Source organism: Phodopus roborovskii, unplaced genomic scaffold, assembly GCF_943737965.1.
Source record: "Phodopus roborovskii unplaced genomic scaffold, PHOROB, whole genome shotgun sequence".
NCBI lineage: Eukaryota > Metazoa > Chordata > Mammalia > Rodentia > Cricetidae > Phodopus > Phodopus roborovskii.
Genome location: NW_026126517.1, coordinates 50,665,191 through 50,685,700, shown reverse-complemented (window position 1 = coordinate 50,685,700; position 20,510 = coordinate 50,665,191). Strand labels below are relative to the sequence as shown.

The following is a 20,510-nucleotide window of genomic DNA, read 5'->3' as shown; positions in this document are numbered from 1 at the left end:
TTTCAGTCTTGCTTTGTTCTGACCACTCCTTATTATGCCTCCATTCTAACCTGTTGGAATGGAGATATTCACTCTATACCACTGTACACTGGAAATATATAACTTGTTTTATTTAAGAAGTTACAGCCGGGTGATGGTGGCACATGCCTTTAATTCAAGCACTTGGGAAGCAGAGGCAGGCGGATTTCTGTGAGTTCGAGGCCAGCCTGGTCTACAGAGCAAGTGCCAGGACAGGCTCCAAAGCTGCACAGAGAAACCCTGTCTCAAAAAAAAAGAAAAAAGAAAAAGAAAAAAGAAAAGAAAAAAGGAAATTGGTTTTAGTCTCAGATGAGACTTGGGATTTTTTTTAGCAGTGTTGGAAGTGTTAAATACTATGGGAACTTTAGAATATGACTGATTGCATTTTACATTATGAGACAGCTATGAGCCAATGGGACAAGAAGTTCAGAGGTTATGGTTTTAAAGTGATGTGTTTGGATGTCAAATTGACAATGAGAAAAGTCATGATGTTTAAACTTATTGTTAAATTGATCACATTTAGAATCCGTGGCTATATCTGTGAAGGATTATCTAGATTTGGATAATAGAGTAAAAACCTCCCATGAATGTGGCAGTACAATCCCAGGGGCTGGGGTCCTGAGGAGAAAAGGAGCTGATCATCAGCGTTTATGTTTCCTGACTGATGATGCAAAATGGATGACTGCCTCAAGTTTCTTCTGCTGTGACTTCCTACCACAAAGGACTAGACCCTTAAACTGTGAACCAAAATAATCTCTTCCTTCCTTAGACTGCCTTTGTCATGGACCTTGTTACAGCAATGATAAACGTAAAAGATGTAGGGAGGAAAGACATTATTGTGTGTTTTAGTCCATGGTCACTTGGGTCCTTTGTTTCTGGGCCATGATGAATTACAGTAAGGAACATGTAGCAAAAGCAAAACTGCTCACCTCATGGCAGCCAGGAAGCAGACAAAGCCAAAAAAGGGGGAAAGGATAAGAGAAGCCCTGAAAGACATATTCCAAGCAGCTTATTTCCTCAAGCCAGGTTGCTCTTCCTAATAGCGTATTCAGCTTGGAACTCATCAATGGATTAACTCATTGAAGAAGTTAATGTATTTATTAACAATAGTCTCTTGATAACTGTACCAAATCTCCAGCCCACAAACCTCTGGAGCCATTGTATATTAAAATTATAACACAAGCGCGCGCGCGCACACACACACACACACACACACACACACACACACACACACACACACACACGTTGTGCCAAACCTGACTTAGGATGTACTGACTGAAAGTCACAAAGCATCTGTAAAAAAAAAATCATCCTTATGAAGTAGCATGCATTACGCCAAGCCTATTACTTAACTAGGATACTTGGCACCACATGGTAGCTGAGTCACCTTGCTAACAGGAGAGATTTCATCATCCATAAAGAGTCATTTTTCCATTTAGCCAATGAACCTCGGAAAGCTAGAGCGTTCTGAAACCACATAACTAGATGAAAGAAGGGATGGTCTAAGGAAGGCCTGGTAATAAATAAATCCAGAAGTAATAAAGGCAGATGACATGTCTGAATGGATGGAAGAAGACTGCAGAGATGGTGCTTCACAGCCATGAAAGGAAGAGAGGGTATTTCAAGTCTACTTAATATTTTTTTTGAAGTGATTCTGTACTTATGAGCCGATGCAATTTTAAACCCTGGAAGAGTAAGGACACTCTCTTGTCTTCTTTGGAGAAAACAACAGAGTAGTTAATTTGCCTAAAGTTGTTGACTAGTATGCCAAGACAGTGGGTTGTTGCAGCCTAACTCCAGAGGTATGGGAAGGTCTAGTGTAGGCTCCTTCTGCTTTGCTATGTCACTCTTTAGCATGCTCTGTCCTCCACTGGGGAAAAGAAAAATGCCCATGCATTAATATTATCATACATAATGATAACAAATACATTTCACAGGACACTGTAAGGTCAAACTAGACCATCTTTGAAATTGCTCCATCTTGTAGTTGATTAAACAGACAGGATCAGATTTAAGTTCTATGGTTATTGGGAGAGAAGCAATTAATATAGATAGCCCTGTTTTTAAAAATTAAAAAAGAAAAAAGCTGTATCAGGCTAATGAGACAGTACTAACTTTTTTTCCCAATCAAAACTATTAAGTAAAACTTAGCAATATTGCTCTGAGACTCACAAAGGATAGGAATATATACAATTAAGATAATACCACACCACATGGCTATAAGAAAACAAAACTAAATTTTGAAGTTTTAATGAAAATACTACTGTGGTTTTGGTAAAGAAAAACAGTCATGGGCCAGAGAGATGGCTCAGAAGGCAAAGTCAGTTGGCTGAACTGACCCCATCCTTGAAATCCACATGATGGAAAGAGAACTGACTCTTTTTTTCCTGTGTGCTACACACACACACACACACACACACACACACAGTTTTTAGATAAGAAATGACAAGTAAGAATTGAGAAAAGGAATACAAGAGGAAAAGCAGACACAGGATTCCATTTGCCTTTTCTCCTCTAGAAGTTGACAGGTCCATTTAAAGTAAGAATGTAACTATGCACAAGGGCACTGTTCTCTAAGGACCATGATTAGAATGGAGACGGGGCAGGATCATTTGTAACTAAAATACCTATAAAAGGGCCACCACAATGGCTCTACAGGTAAAGACACTTGCCATCAGGCCCCTTTCTGGATTCCTCAGGTACTGCACCAATATGGTGCATAGACATACATGCAGGTAAAATAGTCATACACATGGAATAAATAAATAAAGATGTAAACCCACCTCTTACCTCTCAGCCCTACCACGTACACAGGACTCACCCTTCCTGTAACCTCTGCATCTCTAGAAAGGAACTGCTCACCTTCTAGCTCTCAGAACAAATACTTGATGTTCTGACTCCCACTTCTCTCTTACCCTGTTGACCAGTTTTTTCCCAATTCCATCTTAAAAACATATCCAGAACTTAGTCTCTCTTACCATCCTCATTAATATTCTCAACTAAATTGTCATTTCTCACTCAGATCACCAACTAACCTCCTCCCTCATCTCCTGAGTTCTACCCTAGCTTGCTCTCTTTTGTTATTGTAAAGTTGCTCTGATGTGATTTCAAACTTGCAGAAAACCATATACATAGTAAAACGAATTCCTGCCTATGCTTCCCTCAAATCTGGGAGCTGTCTGCTCACTATGCCTCACATTTCTCTCATTCTAATATTTTATGCAACATTTTGAGTGTTTTAAACATGTATACTCCTACCACCTGCACAGTATGTTCCCTTAGTAGAGCTTTGCCCTTACCAATTCATAATGACCCAAATCGGGAAAGTTAATATTGCCACAGCATCACTCCCAGTTTAGTCAATCATCCTTTTGATAGGTGACACGAATAAGCCTTATTTACTTTTATTCTTTACCAGGCTTAGATTGTGGGGTGGGACTTTTATCTAGTTTGCTGCTGCACCATATCTAGAACAGTGGCTGGGTTGGAATAATGAAATTTCTGTTAGTAATGATGAAGTGTATCTTTCTGAAAGATGTGAGGGGTTTATAGGAACAGTGGTGATGTAAAACACCAAGACTCACACTGGGAAAGATGGCACGTTGATGTGATGGGGGGGGGGGAGTAAGAAATGATGGTGCAGCAATGAATCCTGCCTAAGCCAAAGCAGACACAGTGTGCTTGGTGACTGTAGCAGAATCTGTGGGTACAGATCTACTAATATATGTGATAAATATCCTAACCACTTGAAACAAATCTTCAAACTATATATAAGAGAAAACCAGGCAAAGGAAAGCAATCTTCAGTTAAGACCTTACACTGATGCATCAATGTGACTCATGGGGAATATCAGGTGGGATGAGGAGAATGCCAGGAAGCAAGCTGAATCAACTGACATTTGAGGGTTGCCACAGCAATGAAGAAAGAACCATGCTTTCAGATTTAAGAACAGTCCTGGAGCTCAGAAGGTGCTTAGCATATGCAAGACTCTTGCTTTGGTCCCTTGAGACAAAGAAAGTCTTTTCTGAGAAGCTGTACAGTTCTTTTAAGCATCATAAAATTCTTCAGAGATGAATTTTAGAGTCTAGCAGTCCATGGGATCCCTGCTCTGACTACTGGGTCTCAGGCTGTGCTGAGTGGTATCAGCATTGCAATGTGATGCTCTAGAGCTAGGAAAATGAAGGGGTAGACACTGTTTGGAATTTTCTCAATGTTAAGCTTTAAACTTGGGATAACTGTTACCATTTTATAGTAGTAGCAGGCATACTGTAGCATATTATATACTGGTAATTCACTTAGCAATTTTATATTTAATATACTAATATTTCAGTGTCAGACTAACTGGATTTGAAAGATAATCTTCCTATTGATGAGACTTTAGAGAAATTATACAACTTCTCTGAGCCTCAGTTTTACCAACTACAAAGTGAAGTTTTAATTTAATATGAAATCGAATAACAATAACAAGCTCAAAAATTTTTAAGATAAATTTTGTTAGTAAATTGAAAGTAACTAGTCAGTACCTTGTGGGGAGACAGTACATAGTTAACTTTAGCTCTTATTAAAAGTTATATTATTATTAAAAGGTACTACTATTATTGAAACTTCTATGGGCTCTTCCATTGAAATAATTCTAAATTTCAATCACACTTTGCCCCAAAAATGTACACTGGATGCAAAAGAGAAACTAAAAGCCTCTATAACATTAGTTCCCTTTCTATTTATAAACTGTTTTGGGGGTTTCCCACATCATATTTTTACCAAGTTCCTCCTTGTAAGCAGGAGAAATTAGTTAATTTTTTCTATGTGTTCCCCCTTTCACATTACAACATATCATTTATTATTCAGAGTACAGTCTCATCTTGAAAGTCCTTTTATTTCCCAATCTTTGCTCTCAAACTGTTAGGGCTCTGTGAGTGATATGAGACACACTTTGAAGATATTCTTTATACACACATAACTGATGTCCTACCATATGTCTTTTAGTTCATCTATTCCTTTGATGAGTGACATTAGGGAAGTAACTTCTTACTAAGGTTCCTACTAAACTTTGACTGTCTCACCACAAAACACAATACCCGTCTTTGTTTTGTCACAGGAGCATGATGAGATTCCAAAGGCAATTTAAAAGCAAACTACACAATCTGTTTATAAATGTGAGATTTTAGCATTTAAATAACAGTCCAGACAATCTGAAACAAATTGGCCACAGCTACTTAGGCAGTAATTATTTACAAGTTCTTATTCTCTTTAAAGATCCATGACACAGCAAAGAATGAATTATCTTATCTAATAAGAGCCATGAAAGGAAAAGAGAAGCTCCTACCAACCTTGCCATTTGCTTATAAGCCTCTTCAGCTACTGCAAAGATGTGAGGATCCATGTCACCCATGTTCTGGCCACTGTATGCATTAATAATATCTTCTCCATAAATAGGCAGTTGTTCATAGGGATTTATAGCTACTAGGACTATTCCTGGGGGAGGAGGATGAGAAAGAAAGTGAAATCAATGATATCCCAATGGGCACATCAAGGTTGGTAAAGTAAGGCAACACAAAATCTTGTTTCAATTTAGTTCACATTAAACTAATGAATTGCTCAAAGAGCAAAATATACCACAGTCTTTGGCATTCTAAATTATTATACATAGTCCTAACTAATCTGGAATGATTTGTTTAAAATAATGTGACTAGGATAGGGATGGAGCTCAGAAACAGAGGACTTGTCAATCATTTGGAAAGCTCTGGGTTTTATCTCCACTGTGGAAAAAAGTAACAATGTTTTAAACAATTTAATACCTTCATATTTAGTTAACAAAAAAAAATTGGGGATTAAAAAGATAGCTCAGGGGTAAAGAATACTTGCTGGTCTGAGTTCAGTACCTAGCACCCACATCAGGCAGCTCACAACTGCCTGTAACTTCAACTCTCAGGAATCAGACCCTCTCCTAGATTTTGCAAGCACCCAAATGCATGTATACACACACACACACACACACACACACACACACACACACACTCCCCATATATATAAATAATAAAATAAAAATTTTTAAAGCTCATTTCTAGAAATGTATCCAATGAAATAATCTGAGATTCATTCAAAGAGTTGTCTTTTAGAAGGATATCATACAGGTAGTCATACAGTAAAAACAAAACAAACAAAGCATGTACTAGAATCATTGGGATTCTACACGAGCATTGTGACACATCACAAAACACATGCTTTTGAAGAATATTAAATGTCATAGAGGGTGGAGATACGTAGAGGATCAGAAGTTCAGCTACACAATGACTTCCAAGACAGTCTGCGCCATATGAGACACTGTTTCAAAAGAAAAACAAAATCATACAAAAACATATGTGGAAAAAAAGACTGAGGGGCTGGAGAGATGGCTTAGTGGTTATGAGCATTGCTCTTGCAGAGGACCTGGGTTTAGTTCCTACACATATGGTTCATAACCATCTAAAACTCCAGTTCTAGGGTATCTAATACCTACTTCTGACCTCCACAGGCACCTGATACACTACACATGTGGAATACATACAGACAGACAGACCGAACACTCATACACATAAAATAAATCTAAAATTATAAATTGAAGAAAAATATTTAAATAATAGAGAGGAAGAAAGATTATCATTAAGCATATATAAGACATAAATTCTTGCCGGGCAATGGTGGCACATGCCTTTAATCCCATCACTTGGGAGGCACAGGCAGGCAAATCTCTGTGAGTTTTGAGGCCAGCCTGGTCTACAAAGCTACACAGAGAAACCCTGACTCCAAAAATTTAAAAAAAAAAAAAAAAGCCTAAATTCTCCTGAGTGGAAAAAGTGGCTATGCCTGCTTAGCAGATAACAGTGAAGACAAGTCAGAAAGTCAATGAACACATGGGAATGAACCAACACCCAGAGCTGGACCTCAGAAGAGCCATGATTAGTAAGAGAGAAGGAAGATCACAAGAAGAGCCAGAGAAGTGGGAGGAAATAAATATGAACAAAACAGAGCAGAGAAAAACAAAGACAGATGGGGCTGGGAGAAGAACTGTAGCCATGCACACATGTTCAAGCTTCGCTCCTGAGAAAACATTGTGAGCTGCTGGCAGCTAACACTGCAGGTGTCTTAGTGAGGATAAAAGGTACCACTAACCTTGCACTTACACCAAACGCCAGACTTTGAAGTTTTACCAGAGGAAAAGAGCTGGTGGCTTCAGCCCTGAATCAGACATGACTGGGAGGGGAAGGTCCAGAAGATGGACCTGTTCACAAAATCACAATTAATTTTATTTTACATGAAGTAACCAGCTTGTGACTACTGATAAATCTTCCTGGTAACTTTGAAGTGATTTTTTTTGGGATGTGTGAGAAATTCATCCAAGCTGGTTTTCCTTGTGTGCATTTCCATCACGACAACCACCAAAGGAAAGTTGACAACCCATCAGGAAAGCACTTACCACAATATGTATAAATAAGTTTGGAATCGATGAAGCGAACCCGGAGATTATGCAGCACAGCAGGCTCATGAAGATAGCTGAGGGCTGTGAGGTCATTTTCTCCAACAAGTATGTCAGGGTTCCGTAAGTGAGGCAGCTCCTTGGTCTTTGGATCTAGACGGTATTCCAAATCCTAAGGACAGAAGACACAACATCTATGTCAATAATGATGAACATGAAACAGATCCATGCATTTGATTATTTCCTACTTCTGATTTGCCTCTTAGCTTTTAAATGTATTTGTTTCCTGTCATTTTTCTATTATCAGAAAAACTAGTAAAAATGGCAAATAATAAAGAGTGAGTTCTTTTTCATCAGATATAAATCTGCATAAATAATTTAAGATTTTATTTTCATGTTTAATTATGCATGTATGCATGTTTGAGTAGTGTGTAAGGGTGTATTGTGTACATGATGCAGTTGTCCACAGTCTAATGAGGACACTGGATTTCCTGAGATTGGAATTATAGGCATGAGCTGTCCAATGTAGGCACAGGGAGCTAATCTCTGGTCCTCTAGAAAAGTAATACATACTATTAACCACTGAGTCATCTCTCCAGCTCCACTGTAAATAATTTTTGTTAATATAGCGGAAGAAGTCAGAGCCTAGAGATTTTTACCCAGAAAATTTTAATCATTGATGATGAGTTCTCATCTCTCTCTTCATTCTATGTATGGGAAGTGATAGTATAAAAGAAGTCAAGAGCTTAGCTCTAGAGTCAGATTTATCTGGGTTCAAACCCTACTACTGACACCTAACTTCTACATGGATTTGAATGCATTATTTAAACTAAATCTCTCACTTGTAAGATGGTTTAGCAAAAATAGCTCAAAAAGGTGTGGCAAAAATTAAAGAAGCAATGCTTGGCACACCCTAAGAATCCCTAAGGTCTCTTTTTCTTTTTTTCTTTTTTCTTTCCTTTTTCCCCCCGGCTTTTTGAGACATGGTTTCCCCCCGGCTTTTTGAGACATGGTTTCTCTGTATTGTTTTGGAGCCTGTCCTGGAACTAGTCTGTAGACCAGGCTGACCTCAAACTCACACAGATCTGCCTGCCTTTGCCTCCCAAGTGCTGGGATTAAAGTCCCAGCCTTGGCCTCCCTAAGGTTTCTGAATCCCTAAGAAACCCAAGAATCCCCTGAAATTTTGTGTCATGCTGTGTGTATGTATTTGGGAATAGTAATTCATTCTTTTCATTAGATTTTAATGAGGTACCTTGACCCAAACATTAAGAAGTACCACGTGGACTAGTGAGATGGCTCAGTGGGTAAAGGTTTTGGCAGCTAACCTGATGACCTGAGTTTGATCCCAACAAAGTGAAAGGAAAGCAACTCCTGAAGTTGTCCTCTGACCTCCATATGTACATCATGGCATGAACACATGTGGACACACATACATGAATACGCACACTAAATGTCAAAATAAAATAAAGAAGTACTATGCATTATAAAATCAGGCATATGGGACTTTTGGACAACGCCAATTACAGAAGCTACCACTCTATTATGTATTAATGACAAATAGTATAGGATAGATGAAAAGGGGTTTATAATAGAGCATGCAAGCTAGAGATGACTCAGCCATTAAAGGCTAGGCTCACAACCAAAAATATAATGGAGTATGCTAGTTTATTACTCAAGAAGTACAGAGAGGTCAAATATGCAAATCAGGTATGAATGGATTAGCATACAGGAAAGGCATGATGCTTTGGGTCTTTTCCCTCTATTTCTCCTGGGCTGATTGTACACTGCATTGACTTTGTCAATCCACAACTGTTTCCTTACTGTTCCAATCTGAGTGCTTTAAATTCCCCTCACTCCATTATGCTTGCCTGCTCACCTACAATGTAATGTTTGGGGTCATTACCTTTTCTGTTTGTGTCTAAATAGTGTGAAAATAGAGTAATAGAAGGCCCTGGAGAATGTGGGGCTTTAGAAATGCTCATGACCATCATGATTTGATAATACCATAGTTCGTCATATGACTCCAGAACAGTAGAAGGGCATCCCAGAATGTTCTTCTTAGTCTTCATGGGAGGATGGGGCAGTTATTTAGTCAGTGTGGGAAGAAAATGAAATTGCAATATTAGAGAAGACACTAACAACACAAGGGTGAACGAACTATAACATATGTATAAAAATTTCCTCATGGAATGTATATAATATGCTTCTCTGAAATGATTAGTCATTATCAAATAAATGTGCACATCTAATATTGCAAAGACGATGTTTTTTTCTATTGTGTCCTAGGACCTAAAATATTGTATTTCATAAAAAGGGAACTGGTTAGTTGCAGGACATCTTTGACTATTTTTCTCACTTATACCCTGTTCCAAGAACTGTTCCTCCTCTTCCTTCTACTATTTTTGTTTGTGTTTGTTTTAAATATGTATTCCAGGCTGGCCCTAGATAGTTCAGGATAACTTACAAACTTCTGATTTTCTACTCTACTTCCCAAGTGCTGGGACTACAGTGTGCATGCCTATACCAAGCCGATGACCCGCTTTTGTTAATTCCATTGACTTCAGGCATGTCTATCTGATGCCTCTGAACTTCAGTTTCCTTATTTGGCAAACAGTAAAAATATTACCTACCAACCCATAGAGCAGTGAACTAACATTAGAAAACATAGTCCAACAGGTCTAATGGAGTGCCTAATACTACAAAGCAAATGAATAATAAATGTTAGATATTGTAATTCCATAGTTTGACATTCAGGGCTTTCTTAATTTGGTCTAATTCTCTATCAAGTCTCCTTGTTTGAAATCCATATCTATGGTGCCTTCTCTGAAACACAAACTACACTATTTGTATTCTGAAATACTGTAATTGCTCCTCATACAAGAGTTTTATTAAAAATACCAGCTACACTGTGTTTGTTTGTTTGTTTTTAATTGATTATGAAAGGTTGACCTTAGCTTAGGCTTTTCTATAAAACTTAAATTAACCTGTTTTTATTGATCTTCGTTCTGCCACATGGCTTGGTTGCCTCTCCTCTGTACCATGTCTGACTTCTTCAGTGTCTCACTGGCATCCCTGTGCCTAGATTCATCCTGAGTTTCTCTCTTTGCCTGAAGTCCCACCTATTCTCTCCTGCCTAGCTACTGTACATTCAGCTCTTTATTAAATCAAACAGAGTGACGCATCTTTACAGTGTATCAAATATTCCAAAACATTTCCCCCTTTTGTATAAATAAAAAAGGGTTGCTAACTATAACATTAAAAATACATATAATAAGAACAATTATCAGGTAAGAATTACACTCACAGTTTCCAGGCCATTGTATTTGGCTTGCATGCCATCCTTACTTCATATCATAACAACACAGTTAGTTCTCAACTATAGATTACTATGAATGTCTTTTGAGTCTACGGTCATGCTTTCCAAGGTGCCTGAAATGAAATGTCAACTGTGCACATCCTTGATCTATTGTCTACCTGACTCACAAGCTCCCTCTGATCATACACTCCTCTGATCTAGTTTTTACTTTGTTTGTATTATATCTTGTATCATACTAGTGCAAGTGAGTTTGTCTCTTATCTGGAAATGATGTAAAAAATCATGCCTTTTTTTCCGTTCTTAGCATGGTTACATTAGCTAGTAGCAGTTATCTTAATATGCATTTGTTGAACCAAAACCTTTCTAAATCTTCACCCCAACAACCTTATGTACATATAATATTTACAATATATTTCCATCAACAAGGATCTTGTTAACTTGTAGTATTATTGCAAAGATTAAAATAACGGTCATGGGTTCAGTAATACACACCTTTAATACCAGAGAAGGCAGAGGAAGGTGAATCTCTACGAGACTCAGATCAGCCTGGTCCACAAAGAGAGTTCTAGGCCAGGTAGCACTAAATTGTGAGCACTTGTCTTTTAAAAAAATGAATTGTCTTATAAGAGTCAGAATCATGCTTGATACACAGTATGAATTCGATGTAAGAGTTACATGTTTGAAAAATAAACATACACTTCTTTTGACATTGTGGTGGTTTCAATGATAAATATCTCCATAGGTTCAGGCATTTAAATACCTGGTGCCCAATTAGGCATTGTATTGGGATGTTTAGGAGATGTAGCCTTGCCGAAGGAAGTATGCCACTAAGATGGGCTTAGGGTGCCTACAGGCAGACTAGTCCTGTTTTTAGTTTATTGTCTCTGCTTCATGCTTGTGGTAAAATATATGATCTCAGCTTCCTTCTCCCACCACCATGCCTGCCACTTGCTGCCAGGCTTTCCCACCACAACATTCTCTTATCTCTTTGTACTCCAAGCCCAAATACACCCTTCTTCTGTGAAATGCTTCTGCTGTGGTGTTTTGTTAAAGCATCCGGAAGGCAATTAACACAGAAGGTACTGTTACTGTGAAGACCGGACCATGTTGGGGCTTTTGAAATATGGAAGACTTTGGACCTTTGTACTAGAAAAGGACTGAATTCTGTAAGTGGAGCTAAATGGACTGGTCTAGACAGTAATGCTGTCTCCCAGAGCAAGCCAGTAGACAGCATTCCTCTGTGGTCACTGCTTATTTCTTGTCTCCGAGTCCCTGCCTTGAATTCCTACCTTGGTTTCCTTTGACAATGGAATGTAAGCTGTAAGATGAAATAATACCTTTCCCCCAAAATTATTTTTAATTGTGGTATTTATCACAGAAACAGGGAAACAAACTAGGGTAGAAATCTTGAGAATTCTACTGCTGCCCTACTCTATTTCCTAACTCTTTAGCACTACATGGAGTTATAGCAAGTTTCCCTTGTCAGATCATAATTTTTTTTCTTGTTTTGTTTTAAACTTTTAAATGGCATTTGTTTATGAAGGTGTATGAGGGGAGGCACATACATATGCATCTACCATGATACACAGGTGGAAGCCAGGGAACAACTTCCAGGAACTGCTCTTCTCTTTCCATCATGCAGACCCTGAGGGTTGGGCTCAGGTCATCAGGCTTTGTGGAAAGCATCTTTACCTGCTAAACCATCACCAGCTCTTAATCTATATAGTGAGAAAACCTCACTATATAGACCACGCTGGCCTCAAACTTGAAATCACATGCCCAGCCTCTCACATGCCAGGAATACAGGAATAAGACACCATGTCTGGCTTAAACTGAAAGTTCTTAATTTTTTTTAATATTTCACGATCATAACACATACACATGAGCACACACAGACATCATTTGATCATATTCCCCTTCCTATCCTCTTCTTTTCTCCCCTCCCTCTTCCACTGAATCCTTTCTTCTTCCCATGAAACCTGTAGTATGTGTCTATTGCTCAATGTTGCTCTTGCTGCTTGTAGTTCTTAATTTGTGTATGTTTTTTACCTTTCTTCCTCCTGCAATATACTTGACATTTGTTATCATTGTATATAGTTTCTGTATCAGGCTTATAAACCTTCTTCTTTAGACAAAACGGGAAATTGTAGTGGCACCTGGAACTTGCCAAGGAACCTGAAGAAGTAGCCACACCCTTTGGGCCTAGTTTCAGGTGCAGGGCATGATCACTTTAAGGTAGAGTAGCTGCAGCACAGGCTCTCCTGGGTCGCAGAGAGCACTGAAAGGGCAGACACTGCATCTTCTCGATCAGGAACGCTGTGGTGTTTATTTACTCTTATCTGTGTAGGTTGTTCTCCAATTAAACACCTATTTATCTTTATCTTAGGTCTGGTGAACTCCTTAATCCCCTGCCTTACTTTCACGTCTTTGTGGGGAGGGTGGTTCGTGGGTGGAGGTAGGGGCATGGCCCACTGCATCTAATTACAGTTGCCTGCATGGGTATGGGTTAGGAGTTGTTAAATCAAGGAAGAGCAACTTACCTGTGGCTACACCATTGAGAAGTATAACTCCCTATTCCTAGAAACCATTTACTACCTGTAACTCTTCAGAGAGGGGTGGGCCTTATAAAACCCTTCCCCATACATGCTGCAATGTTTATGGGCCTAGTCCTGTACAGGCGGCCACTGCTGCTGTGAGTTCCAGGGGCAACAGCCATGTTGAGTCAGGAAAACCCCACCCCCACTATGACATCCTCCAGCTCTTACATTCTTTCTCTGTCTTCTGCCTTGGAAAGGGTTATATAGATTCCCCATATAGGGCTGAGAACTCAATACTGGGACTATAAGTTCTTTAAAGAAAATGAATGTCACAAAGTTCTCTTTAAGAAAAAGTGTGACATATCCTGCCAAATGCAATGGACAGATAAAAAGTTTTGAAACAATGACGAGTTCACTCAGAATGTAGCCAGTCAGAAATGGCTTCTTACATGATCTTCTGGTAACCAGCAAAATACTACATACGTAACAGCTCCTTAGTATTTCCCAAATAGCGAATCTTAGTTAATATTATGAAATAAGTGCAATGATGTCCTAAACTTAAAATATGGATGTATAGGTACATTTTTAGCATTAAAATTAGATATTAAGGCAAATTTGATAGTCATAGTAAATGTATAAGCTAAAATGATGGTGTAGAATACAGAAAAAGTATCATTTTATCAAAATAGTAAATAACAATATTACAGTAATTCAAAATTTATATTATAATTGAGATTAAGCAAATTATAGTTAGGTTCCACCACTTCAGGCTAAATACAAGAAATGAAGGTGAAGTTCTTACCGTCCCCTCCTCAAGGTGAAGCAGCAGCACTTTATCTCCAGGTTTATAATCTTTGAGCAGCTCTGCTGACTTCCATACTTCCTCAGGATCAGGTATCCAAACCCTGGCAAACTAGAAGACAAAAAGGAAAGAAGTTTAAGCTGGCAAATCAATCACCTAACAATCATATATACAACATCATATTACAACTTTAATTAATTTATTGAAAAGACATCTTAAGCAAGGTACGGTGGTGCATGTCTTCAATCCAGCACTGGGAGGGAAAAGGAGGATCAGAAATCCAAGGCCAATCTCAGCTAGATAGCAAGATCTGGGACCCTGTTTCAAACAAAACAAAACAACAACAGCAAAAAGGACTCTGAGCTATATGAAATTTGCTTTTTGTTTGTTAATTTGTCAGAGGCAGCATTGTATTACATGTCCAGCCTGGCCTTGACCTCACAGTCCTCCTGCTTAAGCCTGCTGAGTCTTGTGATTAAAGGAATATACATCATGCCCGCCATGATACTTACTTTTAAAATGAGGATAAAAAAGTAGGTTAGCCCCAGAACTACTACCGTTCCCAAATTATATAAATAATATGCTCTGAAAAAAATAACTAAAATTAAAAACTGGCTTTGCTTTATATAGTAAATGTAATTTGGGGTAAAAATTTATATATAATGTCTATTTTCAAAGTTCTAGGATGGTAATTCAACAGCATAGTCATCTCTTAAGGTAGCATTTGCAATCTAAATCTTTCATTGTGGTTTCATCATCTGCAAAGCTGGGGTGACTTCTCAGGTACTGTTCTAGTGGGGAAATAAGAAATAAATGTGTGGCCTTAAGCCACTAGTGATTTATAGACTGCATATCTACAATTTTCTTTAAAAAAAGAATTTTGTTACTTATTTTAAAAGTTGAATAAAATCACTATTATTTGAGATTTTGCACACATTTTATGAAGATTGATGGAAGTGGTATTTGGCTAGGAATACATTTGGCTCAAGTAACCTCAATACCATGAAAATGTGTGGTAATCATCACAAAGTCCAGAAACTACAGCCCCAACTAATTGTTCTCTGGATCTAAGCCAGATAGATAATTTTGAAAAAAAAAGTACAAAATATATTAACATACATGAACAACCCATAAACATGATGTTCAAAGTCATGAAATTACCTACTACCTTGACTGACGAAAACAGAAAATCTCAATGAACTGGGCAAGTTTGTAGAGGAATGGCTGACTAATTAGAAGGAGACTTTACAGAAGTACCTTTGTGTTAACAGCTTAGCAATGAGTACTTGTCAAAAAGCTGCACTTCTCTGAGCATGGCAATAACTCATTCATAAAGGTCCATGCCCTGGCCTGCAACTGAGGTAAGATATTTATACAAGCTTCACTAACAATCAATTTCTTTCTTTCTTTTTCAGAGTTATTTATTAGGTATACAGTGTTCTGCCTGCAGGCCAGAAGAGGGCACCAGATCTCATTATAAAGGGTTGTGAGCCATCATGTGGTTGCTGGGAATTGAACTCAGGACCTCTGGAAGACCAGCTACTGTTCTTAACCAGTGAGCCATCTCTCCAGCCCCCAACAATCAGCTTCTTTAACCTTACTTGCTACCTCTTAAAGTATCCAAGGAGAAACAACTATGAATCTTGTATATGCTTACCATTGCCTCCTTGTGTTTCTCCATATTAGTGAGAACTAAACTTTCACCTTAACATGCTTCTGTTACTTCTCATACACCTACCACTCCTTCCCCAGGACCCAATGAAAATACACATGGAAACCCAAGGAATAGGACTAAATTCATCCACTTACATCCAACACATGGGTCAAAGGAAACAAGGCAAAAAAACAAGGGCCTCTAGATCACAGGGAAACCTCCAACGGGACAGAGCAATGAGAACCCAGAATCCATCAGAAATAGGATATGGATCAATCTACCTCCTATACTAGACTACATACTCCTTCAATGTCATCTTCAAATCCCTCAAATGTTGACCAAGCAACTGGTAGTTTTCAGGTAGCACACATATTGATTTTACTTAAGATCAAAGGACAAGAGATGAAAAGGCTGAGATGAGAGGAAGCAAAGGTAAACTTTAAAGGTTTAACTTGGGGTTCTCCACGGCGCCAACTTAGGGTGTAAGGCCATAAAGCATGTTTAAGATGAGACATTAGTCAAGTACTTAAAGCAGAGAGATTTATAAAGCAAGACTGTGAACAATGATAGGAACTGGCAAAAGAGAAAAAACAAGGGTTTGAGATTTGAGATACTATGAATACAGCAAAAACAACAAAAAGTTCACTACAAATCTGCAGAAATAAAGAGCAAAAGCTTAAAATAGGACACATTAAAATATAACCACTGGGTGCCGGACTGTGGTGGTATATGCCTTTAATTCCAGCAGTAGGGAGGCAGAGACAGGCAGATCTCTGAGTCGGAGGACAGCCTGGTCTACATAATGAGTTCCAGGACAGCAAGGGCTACATAGAGAAACCATGTCTCAAAAACAAAACAAACAAAATACACACACACACACTCACACACACGTGTGTGTGCATGCACACACACACACAAAGAGAGAGAGAGAAGAAGAGAGAGAGAAAGCTTGGTTAAGAGGTACAGCACTTGACTATCATGTGCGACACCCGGGGTTCAATCCCCAGTACTGTAAAATAAACATTTTTAATGTAAACACATCAGAATTGGGATTACTAGATCTACTTGAATTGAAATAACTAAGGCTGAAGTAAAAAATGAGAGTAATGATAAGATGAGATAGGCTAAACTGTGTAATAGGCAAAATCTGAGAAGACAATGTAAGCGCAGATTTAAACTGCATTAATATAGCACGCAAGGAAAATAAAAACCACAATACAACTTAATTGGCCTGCCTGGCAGGAATGAAGTAATTCATACAGTCTAATGGAAGTGTACTGGAAAGGCAGGTTCCAGAACATGCTTGCCCAGGTATGCACTAGAGAGGAGCACTAGACCATGCTACCATGTGCAGCATAACCCTTGCATCTTCTAGGAAGACACATCCCTTCCTGCTTAAGGAGGCACCAGTCATCTTTTTGTTTCCTGCCACAATGACAACACTGAAGAGACCCTTGATTAGTACAAATGACTCACTGAAGTTGTGCTAACTTGCATTTTGTCAGTCAAGGAAGTCTGAAATAGGGACACCAAAAGCAGCTGTGTTTCTGATGTCTCAGACATTCAGGAACAAAATCAACAGCATTAGCAAGAACAAGCCAACCCTGGAAACCCAACAAACCTTACCCACATGATCCTCCCTTTGCTCCTAAATTCCTTCATGCACTATTCAATTAACATAGTATGTGAGCATCTTTGTTATAGTCCACATAAAATTATTAGCATCTGAATAATTCAATTTGTGTTGGTGCATTCATCCATCATGAATGCTTGCAAAAATGATTTTGTACCATTTCAAAAAGTCTGGTGTGTGTGTGTGTGTGTGTGTGTGTGTGTGTATCCCTCTGAGGCAGGAGCTGAGAAGAGAGATCATCACCAATGCCCCCTCCTCTGACCCTGACACTTTAATGACATTCTATGTGGCTACTAACACTTATGGAATGTCTGGGGTGAAATATTCAGGAATTATCACTCTAAAATGTACATAATGGACTTTCTAAAGTACAGGGAAAATACTAAAGAAAGTAGGAAATCTTGAAAAATGTTACAGTTAATAATTGTACATTTAGCCGGGCTGTGGTGGCACACACCTTTAATCCCAGCACTCGGGAAGGCAGAGTCAGGCAGATCCCTGTGAGTTCGAGGCCAGGCTGGTCTATAAGAGCTAGTTCCAGGACAACTTCCAAAGCTACAGAGAAACACTGTCTCGAAAAACCAAAAAAAAAAAAGTGTATTTATTTTAAAAACTTTGAGTTATTCTATACAAATAAGAGAAAGCACATGTATTTACATGCATATGTATTTATTATATATGTTATACATACATATGTATATGTTAAACAAAAGAATGATACAATGAATTCTCATGTAGCCATCATTTAGGCTCAGGAGTAGAATATCAGTAATTGCATTGAACCCTTCAACTGAATAGCGTCTTTAGCACTTCATCTCCCTACTTCATTCCACTATTCTCCAGTTATATCAGACTTTGGGTTGTTGTACCCTGAAGGGCTTATTGGGTCACATGTCTATGCCTTTGATTTATCTGTTTCCTCCATTTAGATCACCATACCTCTATTTCCAACCAGTAGAACACTACCAAGCTGGGCTCTCTATCTTCCATGTCATCTTCTCCACAGAACCTTTCCTGACCTGTCATTTGGCACTCAGTCTCAGTGTCTCCTGTATCTCATACAGCCTTCTACTAGGCTCCTTATCCCGCTGCTTGATGACTTATCCAAGTGCAGAGACTGTGAGCTCCTTGAAAGGAGGTCTGTCTTTTTCACCTTTGTCTCTCTGGAACTTTACACAGGCCTGACCTTAGTAATCTTTCATGTACTCCGGTCATATGACTGTTCTTGGTCTCAGATGATACATTCCACAATGGTACACAAAAGAATTACTGATCTTTCCCAAACCCCTTGGAAACAGAGAAATATTGGAGTGACAAAAGAAAAAAAAGCCAGACCTGTGTGGAGCAGAGATTTGGCCCCACCCTAACTTGAAAAGACAGAGAGATGTCACTTCTACCACAATCTCCTAGAACAGCAGAGGAGCCGGATAGATGGGGGTGAAGGGAAGCCAGCAATCTAAACCAGGCTAAGGAGTCAGACTAAAATGACAAGACTGGACTAGGGTGTGGGAACGTGCATTTGGTGTAGGGTTAGAAGTAAGAATAGAAGTGGTCTGTGGTCTGTGGTCTGTAGAAAAGATGATGAGCTAAACACAACAACAATATTTTACATGAATAACTTTACCTAAATATTGCAATAAACCTCCATTATTAACCCATTTTAACACATACCAAGACAGACCTTAAATGTGGTTTAAAAAAGAAAAAGGTATTCAAATGCATCTATGCCAAAAGGTACACATTCTTTCCACTCCAGATGTACCTTGTTTAAAAGTAGATTAATTTCTTCTCCCCAAATTATTCTTGTTAGCATCATAGTAGAAATGTCATTAAAGTGATGTATGTGCTCAGGCAGAATTTATGAATAGTTCACCCAAAATAACATGTTAAAAACACACCAATCAGCCTGCAGTGCTCCACTGGCTAGTAGTAGGCTCTGCCAAGGAGTAACAGCACCAGTGAAAAGGTATCTGACTAAAACTTAACAAACAAATAATTTTTGATTCCCGAACTTCTCTATATGAACAAAATGATAGGATTGGTTTAAGATTTATTTTTTATAATTCTTGAAATTATCTTGCTTGTACAATGAAATGTGCACAGTTTAAAGATAAGTCAGGCTTTCAGGATTGATGTGCGATAGGATCTTGTGTGGGTGGTACTATCATTATCCTGTGTTGCCCTAAAGGTCTTGACCCTAAGAGTCAGTCCCAGCTCAGAGATCAATGAACCAGAAGGCAGGTTATCTGTGACTATCTAAAGTGCAATAAAGTATACTACTATCTACTTAGCAATAAAGTATACCCCCAACCAAGAATAAGTAAAGAAACTGAATCAGAGCTGGGGGTGCAGCTAATTATAGAGTGCTGACACAGCACGCTGGAAGCCCAGGCTTGAACTGGGAGCATCCATAAATGGGTACGATAGTAACACACGCATCAGTGGAGCCAAGAGGGCAGCAGTGCAAGGCCATCCTCACTATACAGTCAGCCTGTGCTACATGTGCCCTCTCTCTCTCTCTCTCTCTCTCTCTCTCTCTCTCTCTCTCTGTGTGTGTGTGTGTGTGTGTGTGTGTGTGTTTGTCTATTTCTCTGTCTCAGGCACGCGCATGCACACACACACAAACAGGCACACACACACACAAATGTGTGACCAAAATTCAAGTCAACTTCTAATAAGTATTACAATTATAATTATTCTAAATTTATAAGGAAAATGAGAACTATAAAATTAATGGAGGGCTTTTTTAAAAATCATACTCAGGTAACAAAAGTTAGATGATTTTATTTTTCTAGAATTTTAGTGTGAGATGGCAAAGGTTTGGAATGAATATTTTTAGACACTGAAGTTCTTTAATATTCCTGTAAAGATTATTTTTGGAACTACATCTCACTTTGCAAGAACATCTTTAAGATACACACCGAGAAATATCCTACCCACCCTCAGCTTAAATTTCTCTCTAGCTCAGACCTTGCAACTGAACTCCAGAATCCAGGCTCACAAAACTACCTATTTCTCCACTTTTCTCAGAGGCAGCTTCACTTTAACAAGTCCAACAACAGATAGCTCTGCCACCCCAGTTTAAGTACATCTT

General features: G+C 38.6%; 1 protein-coding gene across 1 annotated transcript in view; it reads right to left on the bottom strand.

Annotated features, from left to right (window-relative positions):
- Positions 1-20,510, bottom strand: part of Myo5a (myosin VA) — a 148,170-nt gene that overhangs the window by 94,116 nt on the left and 33,544 nt on the right. Inside the window, exons 2-4 of the mRNA XM_051197955.1 lie at positions 14,130-14,240; positions 7,475-7,646; positions 5,349-5,493 (exon numbers count right to left, since the gene is read on the bottom strand). Of these exons, the coding sequence (XP_051053912.1) occupies positions 5,349-5,493; positions 7,475-7,646; positions 14,130-14,240 (428 nt within the window). The remainder of the gene's footprint in view (positions 1-5,348; positions 5,494-7,474; positions 7,647-14,129; positions 14,241-20,510) is intronic.